Source organism: Oncorhynchus nerka, unplaced genomic scaffold (genome assembly GCF_034236695.1).
Source record: "Oncorhynchus nerka isolate Pitt River unplaced genomic scaffold, Oner_Uvic_2.0 unplaced_scaffold_1111, whole genome shotgun sequence".
Taxonomy (NCBI): domain Eukaryota; kingdom Metazoa; phylum Chordata; class Actinopteri; order Salmoniformes; family Salmonidae; genus Oncorhynchus; species Oncorhynchus nerka.
Window position 1 is genome coordinate 1 of NW_027040208.1, and position 25,000 is coordinate 25,000.

The 25,000-nt window shown below is 48.2% G+C and overlaps 2 protein-coding genes across 3 annotated transcripts in view; one reads left to right on the forward strand and one right to left on the reverse strand.

The window, feature by feature from the left end:
* Positions 1–5,596: 5,596 nt before the first annotated feature.
* LOC135570088 (LIM domain only protein 7-like) lies at positions 5,597–21,822 on the reverse strand. Of its 2 annotated transcripts, XM_065016152.1 has the most exons (10): positions 21,379–21,822; positions 21,167–21,274; positions 18,682–18,752; positions 17,336–17,405; positions 16,245–16,351; positions 15,282–15,312; positions 14,316–14,429; positions 13,263–13,484; positions 11,664–11,823; positions 5,598–5,888 (listed from the first exon to the last, which is right to left on the reverse strand). In XM_065016152.1, exons 2-8 carry the CDS (start codon positions 21,233–21,235, stop codon positions 13,278–13,280), a joined length of 669 nt encoding a protein of 222 aa, XP_064872224.1. In that variant the 5' UTR covers positions 21,236–21,274; positions 21,379–21,822; the 3' UTR covers positions 5,598–5,888; positions 11,664–11,823; positions 13,263–13,277. The 2 variants fall into 2 exon arrangements, with proteins under 2 accessions (XP_064872225.1, XP_064872224.1); XM_065016153.1 differs by lacking the exon at positions 21,379–21,822 and having other exon boundaries at positions 5,597–5,888; positions 21,167–21,361.
* Positions 21,823–22,334: 512 nt separating this feature from the next.
* Positions 22,335–25,000, forward strand: part of LOC135570089 (Krueppel-like factor 12) — a 23,165-nt gene continuing 20,499 nt past the window's right edge. The window contains exon 1 of the mRNA XM_065016155.1: positions 22,335–22,401. The gene's annotated coding sequence lies outside the window, so the exon portion shown is untranslated. The remainder of the gene's footprint in view (positions 22,402–25,000) is intronic.

Consider the following 25,000-nt stretch of genomic DNA (forward strand, 5'->3'; position numbering starts at 1 on the left):
TGGTTCCTCAGCCCAGACTCAGTGGTTCCTCAGCCCAGACTCAGTGGTTCCTCAAGCCCAGACCAGTGGTTCCTCAGCCCAGACTCAGTTCCTCAGCCCAGACTCAGTGGTTCCTCAGCCCAGACTCAGTGGTTCCTCAGCCCAGACCCAGTGGTTCCTCAGCCCAGACCCAGTGGTTCCTCAGCCCAGACTCAGTGGTTCCTCAGGACAGACTCAGTGGTTCCTCAGCCCAGACTCCCAGTGGTTCCTCAGCCCAGACTCCCAGTGGTTCCTCAGCCCAGACTCCCAGTGGTTCCTCAGCCCAGACTCCCAGTGGTTCCTCAGCCCAGACTCAGTGGTTCCTCAGCCCAGACTCAGTGGTTCCTCAGCCCAGACTCAGTGGTTCCTCAGCCCAGACTCAGTGGTTCCTCAGCCCAGACTCAGTGGTTCCTCAGCCCAGACTCAGTGGTTCCTCAGCCCAGACTCAGTGGTTCCTCAGCCCAGACTCAGTGGTTCCTCAGCCCAGACTCAGTGGTTCCTCAGCCCAGACTCAGTGGTTCCTCAGCCCAGACTCAGTGGTTCCTCAGCCCAGACTCCCAGTGGTTCCTCAGCCCAGACTCAGTGGTTCCTCAGCCCAGACTCAGTGGTTCCTCAGGACAGACTCCCAGTGGTTCCTCAGGACAGACTCCCAGTGGTTCCTCAGGACAGACTCCCAGTGGTTCCTCAGGACAGACTCCCAGTGGTTCCTCAGGACAGACTCCCAGTGGTTCCTTTAGGACAGACTCCCAGTGGTTCCTTTAGGACAGACTCCCAGTGGTTCCTCAGGACAGACTCCCAGTGGTTCCTCAGGACAGACTCCCAGTGGTTCCTCAGGACAGACTCCCAGTGGTTCCTCAGGACAGACTCCCAGTGGTTCCTCAGGACAGACTCCCAGTGGTTCCTCAGGACAGACTCCCAGAGGTTCCTCAGGACAGACTCCCAGTGGTTCCTCAGGACAGACTCCCAGTGGTTCCTCAGGACAGACTCCCAGTGGTTCCTCAGGACAGACTCCCAGTGGTTCCTCAGGACAGACTCCCAGTGGTTCCTCAGGACAGACTCCCAGTGGTTCCTCAGGACAGACTCCCAGTGGTTCCTCAGGACAGACTCCCAGTGGTTCCTCAGGACAGACTCCCAGTGGTTCCTCAGGACAGACTCCGGTCAGTATGAGAGAGGAGATAACATGAAGCAGTCCAGGCTCCCAGTGGTTCCTCAGGATAGACTAGAGATAACAATGAGGAAGTGGAACAGTGAAGGGACTCTCGCTATAAAGGAGACATCGGCTGCACTGATAGACAGATCCTCTCAATCATTAGAAGTCAGACACATTTGATAGAAATACTGAAAGTAACAAATTCTAGTACAGAACCCGTTTTTCATTTTCTAGTATTTAAAAAAAAAAAAAAACATACCGAAGTTTCAGTATACCGTGCAACACTAGTGAAAGCTCTAATTACAACAAGGACGGAATCCGAACTATCCAAATTCACACCGGGCCGCGACCGACGTAGATCAAGCAAGGACACCGTCCAAACCATTCATATTACACGCGGGCCGCGACCGACGCTAACATTCATCACACTAACGCCAAATACTTTATTTTTTAAAGACCATGTCGTTTTATTGACCCACTGTTACATTGTTAGTTTGGTACATCACAGTTCAAATCTGAAATCTAAAACCCCATTTCATTTTCTTGGAGGCTTCTTTTGACCTGAAGCCATTATGAATAGGATGCATAGGATGCAAGTCCAACGCTCTAACCCACTAGACTACCCTGCCGACCCGATGCCGTGTGTGTGGGAGACGGAGAGATCGTCATAACTACAACGTCAACAATACACCTTTAGCATTAAAAACACTTCTCAATAAAGGCTTCATATAAAATGTTTACAGCCTCAATCACTTTGGTAGCACATCTACAGGGCAATATTATTTGCATGATGATTATGGGCAAGCACGTAGCTTACATTTCTTTTTAAACAAAGGACTCCAGTCCTGCCCTTCGCAGTAGATTTTAACGGAAGGCTCGGTCCCTGCCGATATGACAAAGGTGATAAGCTTGTCGCAAGCTCGTTTAAAAAGCTATAAATTGTCACAATGACGTGGTTTAAAAGTAGGCTTGGGTATTTGGATATAGCCACGGGAATTATTTCTCAAATAGCGTTAAAACTACTTGAAATTAATACATTTGAATATTAGATAAAGTATAATAATTAGTATAATATTACTTTAAGTAAATACTTGCAGTCAACTTCTACAATATGTTAGGAGATAAAGATGGCGTTCGTTTTACCGGTCACAATGGTTCCATTATGACGCTTACCGATAGTCCCCAGTCATGTGATGTTGAGGCCGAAGCGTTGAGTCTCACTGTAGTGCAGAACGCGCCAGGTGATCTAATTACAGGATGGAATTCACACCTAAATCTTTGCCAGAGATATAACTAATAAGAGAGAAAAGTTACACGAGGTGTGGGTCTAAAAGCCCACGTTCTATGATAGTACTTGAACATTGCTCAGGGATTCGATCTTGCAACATTTCGGTTACAAGTCCAACGCTCTAACCACTAGGCAAAGGACTATTTGACCTACTCATTCAAGGGTTTTTCTTTATTTTTACTATTTTCTACATTAAGAATAATAGTGAAGACGACAAAACTATGAAATAACATGGAATCATAGTGTCAAAAAAAAAGTGTTAAATAAATCCATTTTATATTTAGATTCTTCAAAGTCGCCACCCTTTGCCTTGATGACAGCTTTGCACGCTCCTGGCATTCTCTCAACCAGCTTCACCTGGAATGCTTTTGCAACAGTCTTGAAGGAGTTCCCAAATATGCTGAGCAGTTGTTGGCTGCTTTTCCTTCACTCTGCTGTCCAACTCACCCCAAACCATCTCAATTGGGTTGAGGTCGGGGGATTGTGGAGGCCAAGTCATCTGATGCAGCACTCCATCACTCTCCATCTTGGTCAAATAGCTCTTACACAGCCTGGACGTGTGTTGGGTCATTGTCCTGCTGAAAAACAAATGATTGTCCCACTAAGCCCAAACCAGATGGGATGGCGTTTCGCTGTGGTAGCCATGCTGCTTACGTGTGCCTTGAATTCTAAATAAATCACGGACTGTCACCAGCAAAGCAGCCTCGCACCATCACGCCGCCTCCTCCATGCTTCACGGTGGGAACCACACACCATCACACCTCCTCCATGCTTCACGGTGGGAACCACACACCATCACGCCTCCTTCTCCATGCTTCACGGTGGGAACCACACACCATCACGCCTCCTCCTCCATGCTTCACGGTGGGAACCACACACCATCACGCCTCCTCCATGCTTCACGGTGGGAACCACACACCATCACGCCGCCTCCTCCATGCTTCACGGTTCAAATGCTCTGTGTCTCAGAGACATGGCGGTTGGAACAACAAACACAAAAAGTCAACTTTGGACTCCGATCAATGGACAGATTTTCACCGGTCGTGTTCTTTTGGCCCAAGCAAGTCTCTTCTTATTGGTTTGGCCCCAAGCAAGTCTCTTCTTATTGGTTTCCTTTCGTTGAGGTTTCTTTAGAGCAATTCAACCATGAAGGCCTGATTCACACAGTCTCCTATGAACAGTTGAGCTTGAGATGTGTCTGTTACTTGAACTCTGAAGCATTTATTTGGGCTGCAATCTGAGGTGTAGTTAACTCTAATGAACTTATCCTCTGCAGCAGAGGTAGCTCTGGGACTTCCTTTTCCTGTGGCGGTCCTCATGAGAGCCAGTTTCATCATAGTGCTTGGTGTTTGCGACTGCACTTGAAGAAACTTTCAAAGTTCCGTATAGACTGACCTTCATGTCTTAAAGTAATGGACTGTTGTTTCTCTTTGCTTATTTGAACTGTTCGTCATAATATGGACTTGGTCTTTTAGCCCTATTTGGCATCTTCTGTATATCACCCCTACCTTGTCACAACACAACTGATTGGCTCAAATGCATCAAGGAAAGAAATTACGAATTAACTTAAGTCATAGCTGTTAATTGAAATGCATTCCAGGTGACTACCCCATAAAACTGGTTGAGAGAATGCCAAGAGTGTGTAAAGCTGTCAAGGCAAAGGGTGGCTACTTTGAAGAATCACAAATATATTTTAATTTGTTTAACACTTTGCTTACTACATGATTCCATGTGTTATTTCATCGTTTGTCTTAACTATTATTGTACAATATAACAAATAGTAAAAAAATTAAATTAAAACCCTTGAATGAGTAGGTGTCCAAACTTTTGACTGGTGCTGTATATCAACATATCTAATTACTTTATTCTTGCTGTGTAACTACTGTAAACAAATGAAGACAAACTGTGTAGAAAGTAAACAAGCTGTAAATATGAGGTTATTTTTTATCCTCCAAAAGGGTGATATTATTTTTAAGTTTTAAAATAAAGTTAAACGTCTAAAATGTCTAAAATGTATTAAATGCTCTGGTTAGTTAATTTAGTAGCTAGTTAACTACCTGGCTAAGTGGTTAGCTACCTGACCTGGCTAAGTGGTTAGCTACCTGGCTAAGTGGTTAGCTAATTTAATAGCTAGTTAGCTACCTAGCTAAGTGGTTAACTAATTTAATAGCTAGTTAGCTACCTAGCTAAGCTAATTTAATAGGTTAGCTAGCTAAGTGGTTAGCTAGTTAGCTACCTACCTAGCTAATTAATAGCCATTTAGCTACCTACCTAGCTAAGTGGTTAGCTAATTTAATAGCTATTTAGCTACCTACCTAGCCAATAGCTAGTTAGCTAGCTAAGTGGTTAGCTAGCTAGCTAAGTTGGTTAGCTACCTAACTAAGTGGTTAATTTAATTTAGCTAGTGGTTAGCTACCTACCTAGCTAAGTGGTTAACTAATTTAATAGCTAGTTAGCTACCTAGCTAAGTGGTTAGCTAGTTAGCTACCTACCTAGCTAAGTGGTTAGCTAATTTAATAGCTATTTAGCTACCTACCTAGCTAAGTGGTTAGCTAATTTAGTAGCTAGTTAGCTACCTACCTAGCTAAGTGGTTAGCTAATTTAATAGCTAGTTAGCTACCTAGCTAAGTGGTTAGCTAGTTAGCTACCTACCTAGCTAAGTGGTTAGCTAATTTAATAGCTATTTAGCTACCTACCTAGCTAAGTGGTTAGCTAATTTAGTAGCTAGTTAGCTACCTACCTAGCTAAGTGGTTAGCTAATTTAATAGCTAGTTAGCTACCTAACTAAGTGGTTAGCTAGTTAGCTACCTACCTAGCTAAGTGGTTAGCTAATTTAATAGCTATTTAGCTACCTACCTAGCTAAGTGGTTAGCTAATTTAGTAGCTATTTAGCTACCTACCTAGCTAAGTGGTTAGCTAATTTAGTAGCTAGTTAGCTACCTAGCTAAGTGGTTAGCTTCTTCCAAAAATCAAGCTTTGCGTGATAACAGATAATCCCCTCCTGGATCAAGAAATGTTTGCAATGCGTCCGTTAGCATTCTCTATGGGATTTTACATGTAGTGGTTAGCATTGCTAACCTTCGGATTACAGAGGCTCAGTGGAGTTTGAAAATGGCAGCCCTTGTGTTCAGTGCCGGTATTACTGAATATCTCAGGATGGATCAAAGGTCGGTATGAAGACATGACAATCTGGATACCACACAAGCCTAGTTTAAAATCTACTTCTTCGGAAATAGTTCATTTTCGGTTGCACAAAGCACTGAACTGGGATACAGGGGTGAAGGTAAAGTCGGGATGGGGGTGGCTGGAGGGAGGGAGGGGCGGCTGGAGGGAGGGGGTGGCTGGCTGGAGGGGGTGCAGACAAGACAGGAACAACGAGCCAGGGAGTGATGTCACAGCCTGAATCACCCTGAGGAACCTGTTGTCTTTCGGCTACAAACAGGAGAGAAGAGGGGAAGGAGAGAGAAGGAAAGGGATGAAACTGAGGAAGAGAGGAGATTAAACAGGGCAAGATTAACAGAAAGGAAAACAGGAAGTGGAAAAAAAATGGAAATTCCTAAATGTTGAGAGAATGAACTGACATGGTGAAAAGCAGAGCAAAGCGTTGATGTAAAAGTTTGGGGATTCTGGTTCTCACACACAAGGGATTACAGGGAGAGGCTCTTAATGATTAGCATTGAGGGATTCTGGTTCTCTTAATGATTAGCATTGAGGGATTCTGGTTCTCTCACACGGAGAGGCTCTTCATGATTAGCATTGAGGGATTCTGGTTCTTTCACACAAGGGATTACATGGAGAGGCTCTTAATGATTAGCATTGAGGGATTCTGGTTCTCTTAATGATTAGCATTGAGGGATTCTGGTTCTCTCACACGGAGAGGCTCTTAATGATTAGCATTGAGGGATTCTGGTTCTCTCACACGGTGAGGCTTTTAATGATTAGCATTGAGGGATTCTGGTTCTCTCACACAAGGGATTACATGGAGAGGCTCTTAATGATTAGCATTGAGGGATTCTGGTTCTTTTAATGATTAGCATTGAGGGATTCTGGTTCTCTCACACTGCAAGGCTCTTAATGATTAGCATTGAGGGATTCTGGTTCTTTTAATGATTAGCATTGAGGGATTCTGGTTCTTTTAATGATTAGCATTGAGGGATTCTGTTTCTCTTAATGATTAACATTGAGGGATTCTGTTTCTCTTAATGATTAGCATTGAGGGATTCTGGTTCTCTTAATGATTAGCATTGAGGGATTCTGGTTCTCTCACACGGAGAGGCTCTTAATGATTAGCATTGAGGGATTCTGGTTCTCTCACACGGAGGCTTTTAATGATTAGCATTGAGGGATTCTGGTTCTCTCACACGGAGAGGCTCTTAATGATTAGCATTGAGGGATTCTGGTTCTCTCACACAAGAGTTGAACACCAAACGTCAACGTCAAGCATTATCCAAACCCAGCTTAAGTCGAACCCAGCCATGGCACAAAACCCACATCTACCTGTACCAGGGTTAGGGATAGTCAGGATTATTCAAACCCAGTTCCTGTACCAGGGTTAGGGATAGAGTCGGGATTATTCAAACCCAGTTCCTGTACCAGGGTTAGGGATAGAGTCGGAATTATTCAAACCCAGTTCCTGTACCAGGGTTAGGGATAGAGTTAGGATTATTCAAACCCAGTTCCTGTACCAGGGTTAGGGATAGAGTTAGGATTATACAAACCCAGTCCCTGTACCAGGGTTAGGGATAGAGTTAGGATTATTCAAACCCAGTTCCTGTACCAGGGTTAGGGATAGAGTGAGGATTATTCAAACCCAGTCATGACCTAGTTCCTGTACCAGGGTTAGGGATAGAGTCAGGATTATTCAAACCCAGTCATGACCCAGTACACCAGGGTTAGGGATAGAGTTAGGATTATTCAAACCCAGCCACATCCCACAGTAACGGGACAGATCCAGACCTCAATCTATACATCTTGTGGTACCAGGGTCTCCTCTGAGAGCCCAGCCTGATGGTCCTGACGTGCACCTCCTCCTCGGGAGTCCAATAGCGGGGCAGGAAGCGGTTGTAGCCAGGGTTGGAGGTTGTCTGGTGGAGGGCCAGTTCCACCCGCCGAGCGTACAGATCATCTTTGACAGGGTCAGGATCCTCTCGTCCCTCCTCAGAGTCTTCCTCACACAGCTCCATCAGGAGGAGTTCCTCGTCGATGGAGCGCTCCACCTCGGAGAAGAGGGTGATGGAAGACGGGGGGTGGTGGAACGGGTTGGGAGGGAACGGAGACGCTGCAGCGCTGCTGCTGTTGAACCAGAGGACAGACCGGGGACAGCCGTCCGTGTTAACAGTGGACATTCCCAATACAAAAACACAGAGAGTCCCTTTCAGCGAGGCGTCGAGTAAAGAGTTAGGAGCACTGGTCACACAACGCTGTGGAACTGCTGCTAACCAGAGCCGTCTGTGTTGTAGTAGTCGTCAACACTCTGAGGTGGACAATATGCCCACTAAACACAGTCACAGTCACCTCGGGGCTTCGGGTAGAGTTAGGAGCAGCCACACCTTTCACAGTTCAACACTACATACCCATGTTGAGCACGACCAGGGTTAGTGGAAAACAACAGCTAGCTCTGTTCCAGGAATGTCATGGAAACAGGCAAACTACTTTCACCAAACTTGTTTGTTGGAGCCTAAAGGGTACAAAGACGGTCCCAGAGTAATCAAACCACCTGTGGCAGTTGAAGAAAATGAAATGTCAGTAATCCAGACAAACGTAAAACCTCACGCTAGTAGTTACAGTAGACATTAACTTGATGACAGGACCGGCCTCATGCTAGTTGTTTCAGTAGCCGTTAAGCGTGATGACAGGACCGGCCTCATGCTAGTTGTTTCAGTAGCCGTTAGCTTGATGACAGGACCGGCCTCATGCTAGTTGTTTCAGTAGCTGTTAGCTTGATGACAGGACCGGTCTCATGCTAGTTGTTTCAGTAGCTTTTAGCTTGATGACAGGACCGGCCTCACGCTAGTTGTTTCAGTAGCCGTTAAGCGTGATGACAGGACCGGCCTCATGCTAGTTGTTTCAGTAGCCGTTAAGCGTGATGACAGGACCGGCCTCATGCTAGTTGTTTCAGTAGCCGTTAGCTTGATGACAGGACCGGCCTCATGCTAGTTGTTTCAGTAGCCGTTAGCGTGATGACAGGACTGGCCTCATGCTAGTTGTTTCAGTAGCTGTTCGCATGATGACAGGACCGGCCTCACGCTAGTTGTTTCAGTAGCTGTTAGCGTGATGACAGGACCAGCCTCACGCTAGTTGTTTCAGTAGCCGTTAGCGTGATGACAATCACAACCTTGATATAAAGCCATTAAACACGAACGCCTCTCTCTCTGTCTGACCTGGGAGAGAACACTGCGGTGTGTCTGGGAGAGGAGTCAATCCTAAACAGGCGAGGGCTTCCTGTCCACAGCCTCAACGTGCCCTGCGGGCTCATGGGTACCGCAAAATTTGTGGGCGTGGCTGGTGAAGGGGAGCGGAACCGTCGACTGGCCAGGTCGTCCGTGACGACGTCAGGCTGGGGCCGGTCGGCGTCCGAGTCGCTGTCGCTATGGTAAGCAAATCAGCAATCAGAGTTAGGTCAACAACATGAGGTTCGGTTCGTAATGTAATGTAGTCTACGCGGGGCGGCAGCGTAGCCTAGTGGTTAGAGCGTTGGACTAGTAACCGGAAGGTTGCGAGTTCAAACCCCCGAGCTGACAAGGTACAAATCTGTCGTTCTGCCCCTGAACAGGCAGTTAACCCGCTGTTCCTAGGCCGTCATTGAAAATAAGAATTTGTTCTTAACTGACTTGACTAGTTAAATAAAGGTCAAATAAAAAAAAAAATTTTAAAAATGTGACAATGTTTTTTATTTTAAACAGTCGATTCCAACTTCCTGGAATGTAGAAAACACAACGACGTGTATTACATCAGCACGTCGACGTGTATTACATCAGCACGACGACGTGTATTACATCAGCACGTCGACGTGTATTACATCAGCACGTCGACGTGTATTACATCAGCACGTCGACGTGTATTACATCAGCACGTCGACGTGTATTACATCAGCACGTCGACGTGTATTACATCAGCGCGTCGACGTGTATTACATCAGCGCGTCGACGTGTATTACATCAGCGCGTCGACGTGTATTACATCAGCGCGTCGACGTGTATTACATCAGCGCGTCGACGTGTATTACATCAGCGCGTCGACGTGTATTACATCAGCGCGTCGACGTGTATTACATCAGCGCGTCGACGTGTATTACATCAGCGCGTCGACGTGTATTACATCAGCGCGTCGACGTGTATTACATCAGCGCGTCGACGTGTATTACATCAGCGCGTCGACGTGTATTACATCAGCGCGTCGGCGTGTATTACATCAGCGCGTCGACGTGTATTACATCAGCGCGTCGACGTGTATTACATCAGCGCGTCGACGTGTATTACATCAGCGCGTCGACGTGTATTACATCAGCGCGTCGACGTGTATTACATCAGCGCGTCGACGTGTATTACATCAGCCATCAGCACGTTGACGTGTATTACATCAGCCATCGGCACGTTGACGTGTATTACATCAGCGCGTGGACGTGTATTACATCAGCGCGTGGACGTGTATTACATCAGCCATCGGCACGTTGACGTGTATTACATCAGCGCGTGGACGTGTATTACATCAGCGCGTGGACGTGTATTACATCAGCGCGTGGACGTGTATTACATCAGCGCGTTGACGTGTATTACATCAGCGCGTAGACGTGTATTACATCAGCGCGTGGACGTGTATTACATCAGCACGTCGACGTGTATTACATCAGCCATCGGCACGTCGACGTGTATTACATCAGCGCGTCGACGTGTATTACATCAGCCATCAGCACGTCGACGTGTATTACATCGGCGCGTCGACGTGTATTACATCGGCGCGTCGACGTGTATTACATCGGCGCGTGGACGTGTATTACATCGGCGCGTGGACGTGTATTACATCAGCCATCGGCACGTGGACGTGTATTACATCGGCGCGTGGACGTGTATTACATCAGCCATCGGCACGTTGACGTGTATTACATCGGCGCGTTGACGTGTATTACATCAGCCATCGGCACGTTGACGTGTATTACATCGGCGCGTTGACGTGTATTACATCAGCCATCGGCACGTTGACGTGTATTACATCGGCGCGTTGACGTGTATTACATCAGCCATCGGCACGTTGACGTGTATTACATCGGCGCGTGGACGTGTATTACATCGGGCGCGTGGACGTGTATTACATCGGCACGTGGACGTGTATTACATCAGCCATCGGCACGTCGACGTGTATTACATCAGCGCGTGGACGTGTACTACATCAGCCATCAGCGCGTGGACGTGTACTACATCAGCCATCAGCACGTCGACGTGTACTACACCGGCGCGTCGACGTGTACTACACCGGCGCGTCGACGTGTACTACACCGGCGCGTCGACGTGTACTACACCGGCGCGTCGACGTGTACTACACCGGCGCGTCGACGTGTACTACACCGGCGCGTCGACGTGTACTACACCGGCGCGTCGACGTGTACTACACCGGCGCGTCGACGTGTACTACACCGGCGCGTCGACGTGTACTACACCGGCGCGTCGACGTGTACTACACCGGCGCGTCGACGTGTACTACACCGGCGCGTCGACGTGTACTACATCGGCGCGTAGACGTGTACTACATCAGCACGTAGACGTGTATTACATCAGCACGTAGACGTGTATTACATCAGCACGTAGACGTGTATTACATCAGCACGTAGACGTGTATTACATCAGCACGTAGACGTGTATTACATCAGCACGTTGACGTGTATTACATCAGCACGTTGACGTGTATTACATCAGCACGTTGACGTGTATTACATCAGCACGTTGACGTGTATTACATCAGCACGTTGACGTGTATTACATCAGCACGTTGACGTGTATTACATCAGCACGTTGACGTGTATTACATCAGCACGTTGACGTGTATTACATCAGCACGTTGACACCTACACAACGGAGCTGAATAGAAACCTCCACACCAGGCAAATTCGACTAGCAGAAAACTAAACGTGGTCCTCAGGTAAAGCAACTAACTAAACGAAGATGAACAATTATTCTTTAAAACAGTCATTGGGTAGGTATGACATCACAGTACCTGGTGAGGGGGCTCGGGAGGCAGCCCTTAATTCGGTTTTCCTCACGTTTCTTCCTCTGGAAGGGTGCAGGTACGTTGCCCCAGTTCCTCAGTCCCGATTCTCTGCCCTCGGCCGCCTTCATCCTAAAAGAGTTCTCCGCCTCCACGTCACTGCTGGAGTCTGGGGAGAAGAGAGGGAGAGGGGAGAGGGAGAGGGAGAGAGAGAGAGAGGGAGAGGGAGAGAGAGAGAGAGGAGAGAGGAGGGAGGGAGAGGAGCTCACAGACCAGTAGGAGTCCATCAGAGAGAAGGTAGCGCACCTAGACAGCCGCCAGAGAGAAGTCAACGGTGGAGCGGCATTAGGGAGCATCCCTAACAGGGTCCCAAATGGAGCCCTATTCCCTACGTAGTGCACTACTAATAGGGCTCTGGTTTATATAAGCGCACTACGTAGGGAATAGGGCTCTAGTCTATAGTAGTGCACGACGTAGGGAATAGGGTGTCTAGTCTATAGTAGTGCACTATGTAGGGAATAGGGTTTCATAGTGCCATAGTCTATAGTAGTGCACTACTTAGGGAATAGGGCTCTAGTCTATAGTAGTGCACTACGTAGGGAATAGGGTTTTACAGGGCTCTAGTCTATAGTAGTGCACTACGTAGGGAATAGGGTTTTACAGTGCCCTAGTCTATAGTAGTGCACTACGTAGGGAATAGGGTTTTACACTGCCCTAGTCTATAGTAGTGCACTATGTAGGGAATAGGGTTTTACACTGCCCTAGTCTACAGTAGTGCACTACGTAGGGAATAGGGTTTTACAGTGCCCTAGTCTATAGTAGTGCACTACGTAGGGAATAGGGTTTTACAGTGCCCTAGTCTATAGTAGTGCACTACGTAGGGAATAGGGTTTTACAGTGCCCTAGTCTATAGTGGTGCACTACGTAGGGAATAGGGTTTTACAGTGCCCTAGTCTATAGTAGTGCACTACGTAGGGAATAGGGCTCTAGTCTATAGTAGTGCACAACGTAGGGAATAGGGCTCTAGTCTATAGTAGTGCACTACGTAGGGAATAGGGTGCCTCTAGTCTATAGTAGTGCACTACGTAGGGAATAGGGTTTTACAGTGCCCTAGTCTATAGTAGTGCACTACGTAGGGAATAGGGTGTCTCTAGTCTATAGTAGTGCACAACGTAGGGAATAGGGCTCTAGTCTATAGTAGTGCACTACGTAGGGAATAGGGTGCCTCTAGCGCCCCACCTCCGGCCCGCTCCAGGCATGAGCCCATTATCAGACCCGTGTGGAACCAGATGGAATGTCTCACTGAGAGGAGAGAGGTGGGAGGATGGGGGCAGGGAGGACGGGGGCTGGGAGGACGGGGGCTGGGAGGACGGGGGGCGGGGAGGACGGGGAGGACGGGGGCAGGCAAAGGCCGTGGCCGTAAGCACGTCCTTCTCTGGGAAGAGCGACATTCCTGATAGTGACTACTAATATTGTGACCGTTAACTTCGGATTCTGTTGGTAGCGTATTTTCGTATCGACCGGTAACTCCCCACATCCTGCGTTGACCGTATTCTGACTAAAAACCAGCCAACGCTGTCGACTATAACAACATATTCCGGTCGTTACCCTCGCTGCCGGCCCTCAGGATGGAGTCAGAGATACAGCTGAGGGTACGGGATTCCCTGAGCCGAAGCTCAGGGCCGAGTTAAAGCTCTCTACGGAGTCCTCTCTGCTGTAGCCGGGTGTCTGGGACCGGGTTAGAGGCAGCAGCTCATCATCCCTCTCTGGGTAGATCACATCACTGTAGTCCCTGTCTGTTACACTGCCTCTGGGGGTTTCTTCTAGAGCCTGGGGGACACACGGGGGGACACACGGGGGACACACGGGGGGGACACACGGGGGGGGGGGGACACACGGGGGGGGACACACGGGGGGGACACACGGGGGGGGGACACACATTTTTATTTAGCTTGGAGTTTGCACATTTAAAAATATCCATTGGATCAGTAGTACATGTATTAGCCCCAGGTCCGGGGTACAGACCAGAGAGAAACCCAGTGGGTTCAGGTCCGGAGTACAGACCAGAGAGAAACCCAGTGGGTTCAGGTCCGGGGTACAGACCAGAGAGAAACCCAGTGGGTTCAGGTCCGGGGTACAGACCAGAGATAAACCCAGTGGGTTCAGGTCCGGGGTACAGACCAGAGATAAACCCAGTGGGTTCAGGTCCGGGGTACAGACCAGAGATAAACCCAGTGGGTTCAGGTCCGGGGTACAGACCAGAGATAAACCCAGTGGGTTCAGGTCCGGGGTACAGACCAGAGATAAACCCAGTGGGTTCAGGTCCGGGGTACAGACCAGAGATAAACCCAGTGGGTTCAGGTCCGGGGTACAGACCAGAGATAAACCCAGTGGGTTCAGGTCCGGGTACAGACCAGAGATAAACCCAGTGGGTTCAGGTCCGGGGTACAGACCAGAGATAAACCCAGTGGGTTCAGGTCCGGGGTACAGACCAGAGATAAACCCAGTGGGTTCAGGTCTGGGGTACAGACCAGAGATAAACCCAGTGGGTTCAGGTCTGGGGTACAGACAGAGGAGCAGTACCACACCATAGAGCTAAGCTTAGTGGTCCCTAGAAGGCCTTGAGGTTGAGCTGAGGGTTAAGGTGAGGGAGCGTGTTACCTTGGACAGAGCGATGCCCAGTAGTCCCTCGAACGCTTTGAGGTTGAGCTGAGGGCCAGAGTAGAAGGGATCCGCCTGGGCCTTCCGACCCAGCCAGTAGATGGTGATTAGAACCTGGAGGAGAGATCACAGCTTTGGAGAGGACAGGCCGCTCCCAGTCACGACGTAGACTAGAGGGCAGGCCGCTCCCAGTCACGACGTAGACTAGAGGGCAGGCCGCTCCCAGTCACGACGTAGACTAGAGGGCAGGCCGCTCCCAGTCACGACGTAGACTAGAGGGCAGGCCGCTCCCAGTCACGACGTAGACTAGAGGGCAGGCCGCTCCCCGTCACGACGTAGACTAGAGGGCAGGCCGCTCCCCGTCACGACGTAGACTAGAGGACAGGCCGCTCCCCGTCACGACGTAGACTAGAGGACAGGCCGCTCCCCGTCACGACGTAGACTAGAGGACAGGCCGCTCCCCGTCACGACGTAGACTAGAGGACAGGCCGCTCCCCGTCACGACGTAGACTAGAGGACAGGCCGCTCCCGTCACGACGTAGACTAGAGGACAGGCCGCTCCCCGTCACGACGTAGACTAGAGGACAGGCCGCTCCCCGTCACGACGTAGACTAGAGGACAGGCTGCTCCCCGTCACGACGTAGACTAGAGGACAGGCTGCTGCCCGTCACGACGTAGACTAGAGAACAGGCTGCTCCCAGTCACGACGTAGACTAGAGAACAGGCTGCTCCCAGTCACGACGTAGACTAGAGAACAGGCTGCTGCCCGTCACGACGTAGACTAGAGAACAGGCTGCTCCCAGTCACGACGTAGACTAGAGGACAGGCTGCTCCCAGTCACGACGTAGACTAGAGGACAGTAGTAGCAGGGCTGTTACACAGTGAGAGATTCTGCGATGGGAATTATGACAGTTCCAAGTTACAGCTCAATACCTTTCAGTGAACACAAAGTACAAATCCACTTACGTTTTTCAGCCTCCTTTTGCTCTCTGCACACCTGAGAAGAAAATGAGAACTCTTAGTCCGAGCATAGACGACACACACTGACTAACGTTTACCCAAAGGCTTCTCACTAACAAAAAGGTGATCTATTATGGACAGTCTATAAAATATAATTCTGTTTAAATAGTCTGATAGGACTCATGTGAAACACCATACTGTGGACTACTCATCTAGCCACGTGATTTAGCTGCCAAGTCAAACAACCCACTATCAACACCATGCAATCAGTGATAACACAGAACTGGCTGTATAACCCGATACACACAACCACAGGCCAGCGTGCGCAGCATGTCATTAGTGAGTCCAGTCCGTGTACACTAACGTTCCAACCAGTGAGACGCTGGCCAAGAAATACATTAAACACAGTCTATACATCAACAGGCACCGTCTACTGAACAGCCCCTCCAACAGGCACAGTCTAATGAACCACCCCTCCAACAGGCACCGTCTAACAAAACAGGCACCATCTAATGAACAGCCCCTCCACCAGGCACCGTCTAACAAACCAGGCACCGTCTAACAAACCAGGCACCGTCTAACAAACCAGGCACCGTCTAACAAACCAGGCACCGTCTAACAAACCAGGCACCGTCTAACAAACCAGGCACCGTCTAACAAACCAGGCACCGTCTAACAAACCAGGCACCGTCTAACAAACCAGGCACCGTCTAACCAAACAGGCACCGTCTAACCAAACAGGCACCGTCTAACCAAACAGGCACCGTCTAACAGGCACCGTCTAACAAACAGGCACCGTCTAACAAACAGGCACCGTCTAACAAACAGGCACCGTCTAACAGAACAGGCACCGTCTAACATCACTATAAGTCCAGCAGCTGGGGATGAAAACCATATTAATCCTTCACTTCCATTTGATTTGTTCTACAAAACATTATATATATATTGACCAAATAAAAGGCGTTTTACCGGAGTGTAGCACGTGTGGACAGGTCTTGCAGGTCTCCAGGATGAAACAGCTGAGCCTCGTGTAGACCGAGTGTCCCACACGCTCTCAGAAACACATTCACATTGTCCTGGAAGAGAGGGGAGGGGCAGAGAGGGGAGGGGCAGAGAGGGGAGGTGCAGAGAGGGGAGGTGCAGAGAGGGGAGGTGCAGAGAGGGGAGGTGCAGAGAGGGGAGGTGCAGAGAGGGGAGGTGCAGAGAGGGGAGGTGCAGAGAGGGGAGGTGCAGAGAGGGGAGGTGCAGAGAGGGGAGGTGCAGAGAGGGAGGTGCAGAGAGGGGAGGGGCAGAGAGGGGAGGGGCAGAGAGGGAGGGGCAGAGAGGGGAGGGGCAGTACTGAGAGTTACCATACAGAACAATCAGAAGGCTTGGCCTAAGGATGATCATATGACTGGTGGGAGGAGTCTCTTAATAGCTTTCCAGGATCCTTTCCAAACAAGTGGAACCTTGACAGTTTGACCTCTGAACCAAATGTGTTGAGCTGCCCCACTCAGCCCGACTGCCCCACTCAGCCCGACTGCCCCACTCAGCCCGACTGCCCCACTCAGCCCGACTGCCCCACTCAGCCCGACTGCCCCACTCAGCCCGACTGCCCCACTCAGCCCGACTGCCCCACTCAGCCCGACTGCCCCACTCAGCCCGACTGCCCCACTCAGCCCCGTCATGTTCATCACATCACTAGATCCTTAGACAGTTTCAGATCTGTCACACTAAGCAGGAACCGCCGAGCGACAAGCAGGAAACCACAGAGGACGACTTCCTGAAAGACCCGGGTCGTCTAACTACTGTCACCCTGGCAGACAAGAGATCCCTCTGCCTTCTCATATGAAATGTAGAACTACAGTTCCCATAATACACCCTGGCAGACAGGAGATCCCTCTGCCTTCTCATATGAGATGTAGAACTACAGTTCCCATAATACACCCTGGCAGACAAGAGATCCCTCTGCCTTCTCATATGAGATGTAGAACTACAGTTCCCATAATACACCCTGGCAGACAGGAGATTCCTCTGCCTTCTCATATGAAATGTAGAACGGCTACACGCAGTGAACTCACCAGTCCGGCCATTGGAGTAGACAGCGTGTTCACCCTCTTAATAAGGCCTGGTTTCAACTGGTTGATTAGACTGAGAAAAGGGGAGGGACAGAGGGAAGAACAGACGAGTTAGACAGCGTGAACATCCACCACACCAGGACCTGGTATTTAAACCACTAAGGTGTTTATAGAACCACAGCCTATGGGATTCATTCATCACTACTGGCAAAGCAGGACTCCATTATCCAGATATATACACTACAGTTCCCATAATACACCCTGGCAGAGCAGGACTCCATTCTCCAGATATAGACACTACAGTTCCCATAATACACCCTGGCAGAGCAGGACTCCATTCTCCAGATATATACACTACAGTTCCCATAATACACCCTGGCAGAGCAGGACTCCATTCTCCAGATATATACACTACAGTTCCCATAATACACCCTGGCAGAGCAGGACTCCATTCTCCAGATATAGACACTACAGTTCCCATAATACACCCTGGCAGAGCAGGACTCCATTCTCCAGATATATACACTACAGTTCCCATAATACACCCTGGCAGAGCAGGACTCCATTCTCCAGATATAGACACTACAGTTCCCATAATACACCCTGGCAGAGCAGGACTCCATTCTCCAGATATATACACTACAGTTCCCATAATACACCCTGGCAGAGCAGGACTCCATTCTCCAGATATATACACTACAGTTCCCATAATACACCCTGGCAGAGCAGGACTCCATTCTCCAGATATAGACACTACAGTTCCCATAATACACCCTGGCAGAGCAGGACTCCATTCTCCAGATATAGACACTACAGTTCCCATAATACACCCTGGCAGAGCAGGACTCCATTCTCCAGATATATACACTACAGTTCCCATAATACACCCTGGCAGAGCAGGACTCCATTCTCCAGATAGATATAGACACTACAGTTCCCATAATACACCCTGGCAGAGCAGGACTCCATTCTCCAGATATATACACTACAGTTCCCATAATACACCCTGGCAGAGCAGGACTCCATTCTCCAGATATATACACTACAGTTCCCATAATACACCCTGGCAGAGCAGGACTCCATTCTCCAGATATATACAGACTACAGTTCCCATAATACACCCTGGCAGAGCAGGACTCCATTCTCCAGATAGACACTACAGTTCCCATAATACACCCTGGCAGAGCAGGACTCCATTCTCCAGATATAGACACTACAGTTCCCATAATACACCCTGGCAGAGCAGGACTCCATTCTCCAGATAGACACTACAGTTCCCATAATACACCCTGGCAGAGCAGGACTCCATTCTCCAGATATATACAGACTACAGTTCCCATAGTACTCACTGGCAGAGCAGGACTCCATTCTCCAGAGCAGAGCGGAAGTTGTTGCTTCCGAATGATTTATTTGTCACTTCCTATATACAGGAAGAGGAAAGAACACAATACCACTGTCACATCTTAGATAAACTAACAAGCAAACATGCAAGTGCAATTTTTTTTTAACTAAATGTGCTCTTGGATCACAGATTATGATCTATACTTACCTAGAGCCAAGCGGGGGTACAGAGAGAGCCAAGCGGGGGGTACAGAGAGAGCCAAGCGGGGGGTACAGAGAGAGCCAAGCGGGGGTACAGAGAGAGCCAAGCAGGGGGGTACAGAGAGAGCCAAGCGGGGGTACAGAGAGAGCCAAGCGGGGGTACAGAGAGAGCCAAGCGGGGGATACAGAGAGAGAGCCAAGCCCGGGGTACAGAGAGAGCCAAGCGGGGTACAGAGAGAGCCAAGCAGGGGTAACAGAGAGCCAAGCGGGGTACAGAGAGAGCCAAGCGGGGTGGGTACAGAGAGAGCCAAGCGGGGGTGGGTACAGAGAGAGCCAAGCGGGGGTGGGTACAGCGAGAGCCAAGCGGGGGTGGGTACAGCGAGAGCCAAGCGGGGGTGGGTACAGAGAGAGCCAAGCGGGGGTGGGTACAGAGAGAGCCAAGCGGGGGTAAAGGAGGGTGTTGGAAAACAAGAAGCCCAGTCTGAGAACACCTACTACCCAGAAAACCTTCATTGTAAATTAAAATGTGTTCTTTATTTAACTTAACTGACTCGGCTCGTTAAATTAAGGTAAAAAAACTAAAATGCAAACAGTTACATCTATTACTCCTCTAGATGATGCATCATGGGTAATAAAAGTGTTTATTTAAAAACTGATGGTAGTTTAGTGTTATGGTAGTGTTATGGTAATGAGATGTCCACAGACAAGTGTTTGTACGTAATATAGTTTCATGTAGACTTCAACTACACTGAACAAGACACATAAAAAACACAACATGTGATGTGTTGGTCCCACGAGCTGAAATTAAACATCTCTCAAATTGTGTCCATCCCTGTTAGTGAGTATTTTAAACCTGTCAAGATAATCCGTCCACCTGACAGGTGTGGCACATCAAGATGATTAAACAGCATGATCATTACACAGGTGCACCTTGTGCTGGGGTACAATAAAAGGACACAAAAATGTGCAGTTTTGTCACACAACACAATGCCACAATTCCCCATCTGAATGGTACTGGGCACTGTTCCCTACCCCTCGTTCCCCTATCCTCTACCTCTGAGAAGGAACAGAACGCAGCCTGCCACCTCTCCCTGTCCCCTACCCCTCGTTCCCCTATCCTCTACCTCTGAGAGGGAACAGAACGCAGCCTGCCACCTCTCCCTGTCCCCTACCCCTCGTTCCCCTATCCTCTACCTCTGAGAGGGAACAGAACGCAGCCTGCCACCTCTCTGAAGCTCAACACTGCCACTGTCCGATGAGGAAAACTACATGAGGGAATCATATGAGCCGTGGTAACGTGTATATAAAATGTGACGATTCAAAATGCAAAAACAGCACATCTCAGAAAGCACAAAGACGTGCATGACGTCATCCACTCCCAACAGCACATCTCAGAAAGCACAAAGACGTGCATGACGTCATCCACTCCCAAACAGCACATCTCAGAAAGCACAAAGACGTGCATGACGTCATCCACTCCCAAACAGCACATCTCAGAAAGCACAAAGACGTGCATGACGATCATCACTCCCAAACAGCACATCTCAGAAAGCACAAAGACGTGCATGACGTCATCCACTCCCAACAGCACATCTCAGAAAGCACAAAGACGTGCATGACGTCATCCACTCCCAAACAGCACATCTCAGAAAGCACAAAGACGTGCATGACGTCATCCACTCCCAACAGCACATCTCAGAAAGCACAAAGACGTGCATGACGTCATCCACTCCCAAACAGCACATCTCAGAAAGCACAAAGACGTGCATGACGTCATCCACTCCCAACAGCACAGATCTCACCCTCAAGGTTCTATTTGCAAAACGGTGAAGTCACCCGTGTTCTTTTATACGTGTATTGATCTATATGACCACACTCTTAAAACTGAACACGTTCACAGTTCACACTCAGTTCCACAGTGGCTTCCACTGTCAACATCGTCACCAATTATTTGCATTTACAGGATTATATCAGATTTTTACGTGTCATTAGGTGATGTTATCATAAACCAGTAGATTTAATGAGTGAGCCTCTGGCTGTAAAATGTATCACGTGGAACAATTACCCAAATGTAATTAGATAATGAATAAGACAGGTCTAAGTTTGGACTAGCGGGAACAATGAACTTTCCTCTTAAAAAGTGTGAGACACCTTTGACGTAGAGCTCTGTAGGCTGCTGTAGTCTTATCAAAAGCATTTACCTGGATATATTTAGTTCGTCACATCACAACCCAATCACGGATCAAACGAGATGTTTTCGACGTGGTTATAAATTAATTCGCTCCAACCTACCTCCATCCACCGTTGAGCCTCAGTGAAGGCGTCTTCACAGGTCACACTGGTCTGTTCTCGCCACTCCATCTTACCACACAGGCCTCAAACACACAAGGGACTTGTATTCTAGTTGAAAGAGAACAAGGCCAAAAGTCGGTCCTTATTTGATATCGTTATCTAGGACACAATTATCCAGCGATGACGATATTGTAAAAAAATAAATGTGTTACCTGCGTCAAACTTCAGCTGCGATACTTGAAAGTCTAAACTCTGCTCACCGGAGAATGATTCCCGTTAATTGACTTCCGCGCGCCTCGCAAGGGGTCACTTGATACCAAACATTATTGACACGTGCGATAAACTAAAGTGGGCGTTTCCTGATGTTTGAAACGTCGTCCTGTTCTGCAGCTGACGGTGTTTCTCTTTTACTGAACACCAGGGGGCGGCACAGAGTCATAACGCGGCCTTCGCTGCTCACGTCGCTGCCTTCAGTGAAGGAATTCCACTAAATAACACAGCCACAAAGTCAGATTCCACAGCCACAAAGTCCAAAATATGGCTACAAAAATGTGATTTTTGGGTCTTCATCTGAGGTTTGGGTTATGCATAAGGTAAGCAGGGTGGTTAAGGTTAGGGGTAGGTTAGGGGTAGGTTAGGGGTAGGTTAGGAGTAGGTTAGGGGTAGGTTAGGGGTAGGTTAGGGGTAGGTTAGGAGTAGGTTAGGGGTAGGTTAGGGGTAAGTTTAAAATCTGATTTAAATCAGATAAATTGTCAGAGACAGACAGACAGACAGACAGACAGACAGACAGACAGAGAGACAGACAGACAGACAGACAGACAGACAGACAGACAGACAGACAGACAGACAGACAGACAGACAGACAGACAGAGAGAGAGACAGACAGACAGACAGACAGACAGACAGACAGACAGACAGACAGACAGACAGACAGACAGACAGACAGACAGAGAGAGAGAGAGAGAGACAGACAGACAGACAGACAGACAGACAGACAGACAGACAGACAGACAGACAGACAGACAGACAGACAGACAGACAGAGAAAGAGAGGGAGAGAGAGAGAGAGAGTCAGAAAGACAGACAGAGAGAGAAAGAGAGAGAGAGAGAGAGTCAGAAAGGCAGACAGAGAGAGAAAGAGAGAGAGGAAGAGGGAGACAGAGCGAGGGGGGGGTTGAAATAACTGTAAACTGTTTCATCACTCCAGTCTACGCTACAGCTTCAGTCTCAATCCAGGTCTGGAAGCCATTTCTTCTTTATTCTCTCTCTGTTTGGCTTCATGAGGAATATATTCAGCATCAACAACAGCATTCAGGGTTACAGCAGGATGTTTATTGGTCGAACACAGTTTAGCAGGATGTTTATTGGTCGAACACAGTTTAGCAGGATGTTTATTGGTCGAACACAGTTTAGCAGGATGTTTATTGGTCGAACACAGTTTAGCAGATGTTGTGACGGTGCAGCAGGATGTTTATTGGTCGAACACAGTTTAGCAGGATGTTTATTGGTCGAACACAGTTTAGCAGGATGTTTATTGGTCGAACACAGTTTAGCAGATGTTGTGACGGTGCAGCAGGATGTTTATTGGTCGAACACAGTTTAGCAGGATGTTTATTGGTCGAACACAGTTTAGCAGGATGTTTATTGGTCGAACACAGTTTAGCAGATGTTGTGACGGTGCAGCAGGATGTTTATTGGTCGAACACAGTTTAGCAGGATGTTTATTGGTCGAACACAGTTTAGCAGGATGTTTATTGGTCGAACACAGTTTAGCAGGATGTTGTAACGGTGCAGCAGGATGTTTATGTTACTAACTCCTAACAGAGTAGAAACATGTTATGTTACTAACTCCTAGAAACATGTTATGTTACTAACTCCTAGAAACATGTTATGTTACTAACTCCTAGAAACATGTTATGTTACTAACTCCTAGAAACATGTTATGTTACTAACTCCTAACAGAGTAGAAACATGTTATGTTACTAACTCCTAGAAACATGTTATGTTACTAACTCCTAGAAACATGTTATGTTACTAACTCCTAGAAACATGTTATGTTACTAACTCCTAACAGAGTAGAAACATGTTATGTTACTAACTCCTAGAAACATGTTATGTTACTAACTCCTAGAAACATGTTATGTTACTAACTCCTAACAGAGTAGAAACATGTTATGTTACTAACTCCCAGAAACATGTTATGTTACTAACTCCTAGAAACATGTTATGTTACTAACTCCTAGAAACATGTTATGTTACTAACTCCTAGAAACATGTTATGTTACTAACTCCTAACAGAGTAGAAACATGTTATGTTACTAACTCCTAGAAACATGTTATGTTACTAACTCCTAGAAACATGTTATGTTACTAACTCCTAGAAACATGTTATGTTACTAACTCCTAGAAACATGTTATGTTACTAACTCCTAGAAACATGTTATGTTACTAACTCCTAACAGAGTAGAAACATGTTATGTTACTAACTCCTAGAAACATGTTATGTTACTAACTCCTAGAAACATGTTATGTTACTAACTCCTAGAAACATGTTATGTTACTAACTCCTAGAAACATGTCATGTTACTAACTCCTAACAGTTATGTTACTAACTCCTAGAAACATGTTATGTTACTAACTCCCAGAAACATGTTATGTTACTAACTCCTAACAGAGTAGAAACATGTTATGTTACTAACTCCTAGAAACATGTTATGTTACTAACTCCTAGAAACATGTTATGTTACTAACTCCTAGAAACATGTTATGTTACTAACTCCTAGAAACATGTTATGTTCCTAACAGGGCAGCCTCCTAACAGGGCAGTCTCCTAACAGGGCAGTCTCCTAACAGGGCAGCCTCCTAACAGGTCAGCCTCCTAACAGGGCAGCCTCCTAACAGGTCAGCCTCCTAACAGGGCAGCCTCCTAACAGGGCAGTCTCCTAACAGGGCAGCCTCCTAACAGGGCAGTCTCCTAACAGGGCAGCCTCCTAACAGGGCAGCCTCCTAACAGGTCAGTCTCCTAACAGGTCAGCCTCCTAACAGGGCAGCCTCCTAACAGGGCAGCCTCCTAACAGGGCAGTCTCCAGCCTCCTAACAGGGCAGCCTCCTAACAGGGCAGCCTCCTAACAGGGCAGTCTCCAGCCTCCTAACAGGGCAGCCTCCTAACAGGGCAGTCTCCAGCCTCCTAACAGGTCAGTCTCCTAACAGGGCAGCCTCCTAACAGGGCAGTCTCCTAACAGGGCAGTCTCCTAACAGGGCAGCCTCCTAACAGGGCAGTCTCCTAACAGGGCAGTCTCCTAACAGGGCAGCCTCCCAACAGGGCAGTCTCCTAACAGGTCAGCCTCCAGTCTCCTAACAGGGCAGCCTCCTAACAGGTCAGCCTCCTAACAGGGCAGCCTCCTAACAGGTCAGTCTCCTAACAGGGCAGCCTCCTAACAGGGCAGCCTCCTAACAGGGCAGCCTCCAGCCTCCTAACAGGGCAGCCTCCTAACAGGTCAGCCTCCTAACAGGGCAGCCTCCTAACAGGGCAGCCTCCTAACAGGTCAGCCTCTTAACAGGGCAGCCTCCAGCCTCCTAACAGGGCAGCCTCCAGCCTCCTAACAGGGCAGCCTCCTAACAGGGCAGCCTCCAGCTTCCTTTATGTGATCTATAAACAGCTTCCTGTATGTGATCTATAAACAGCTTCCTTTATGTGATCAGTATAACACTGAAAAGAGGAGATGGAAACAGGATAATTTATTTTTAACCTTTATTTAACTAGGCAAGTCAGTTAAGAACATATTCTTATTTTCAATGACGGCCCTGGGAACAGTGGGTTAACTGCCTTGTTCAG

Excerpts from the sequence above, each read along its gene's own strand:
- LOC135570088 (XM_065016153.1), bottom strand. The coding sequence starts at position 21,235 with ATGGAGTGGCGAGAACAGACCAGTGTGACCTGTGAAGACGCCTTCACT. Across the intron at positions 17,406-18,681 it reads AATGGAGTCCTGCTCTGCCA|TCTAATCAACCAGTTGAAAC; the intron begins GTGAGTACTATG and ends CCCTTTTCTCAG. Across the intron at positions 16,352-17,335 it reads CTACTCCAATGGCCGGACTG|GACAATGTGAATGTGTTTCT; the intron begins GTGAGTTCACTG and ends CCTCTCTTCCAG.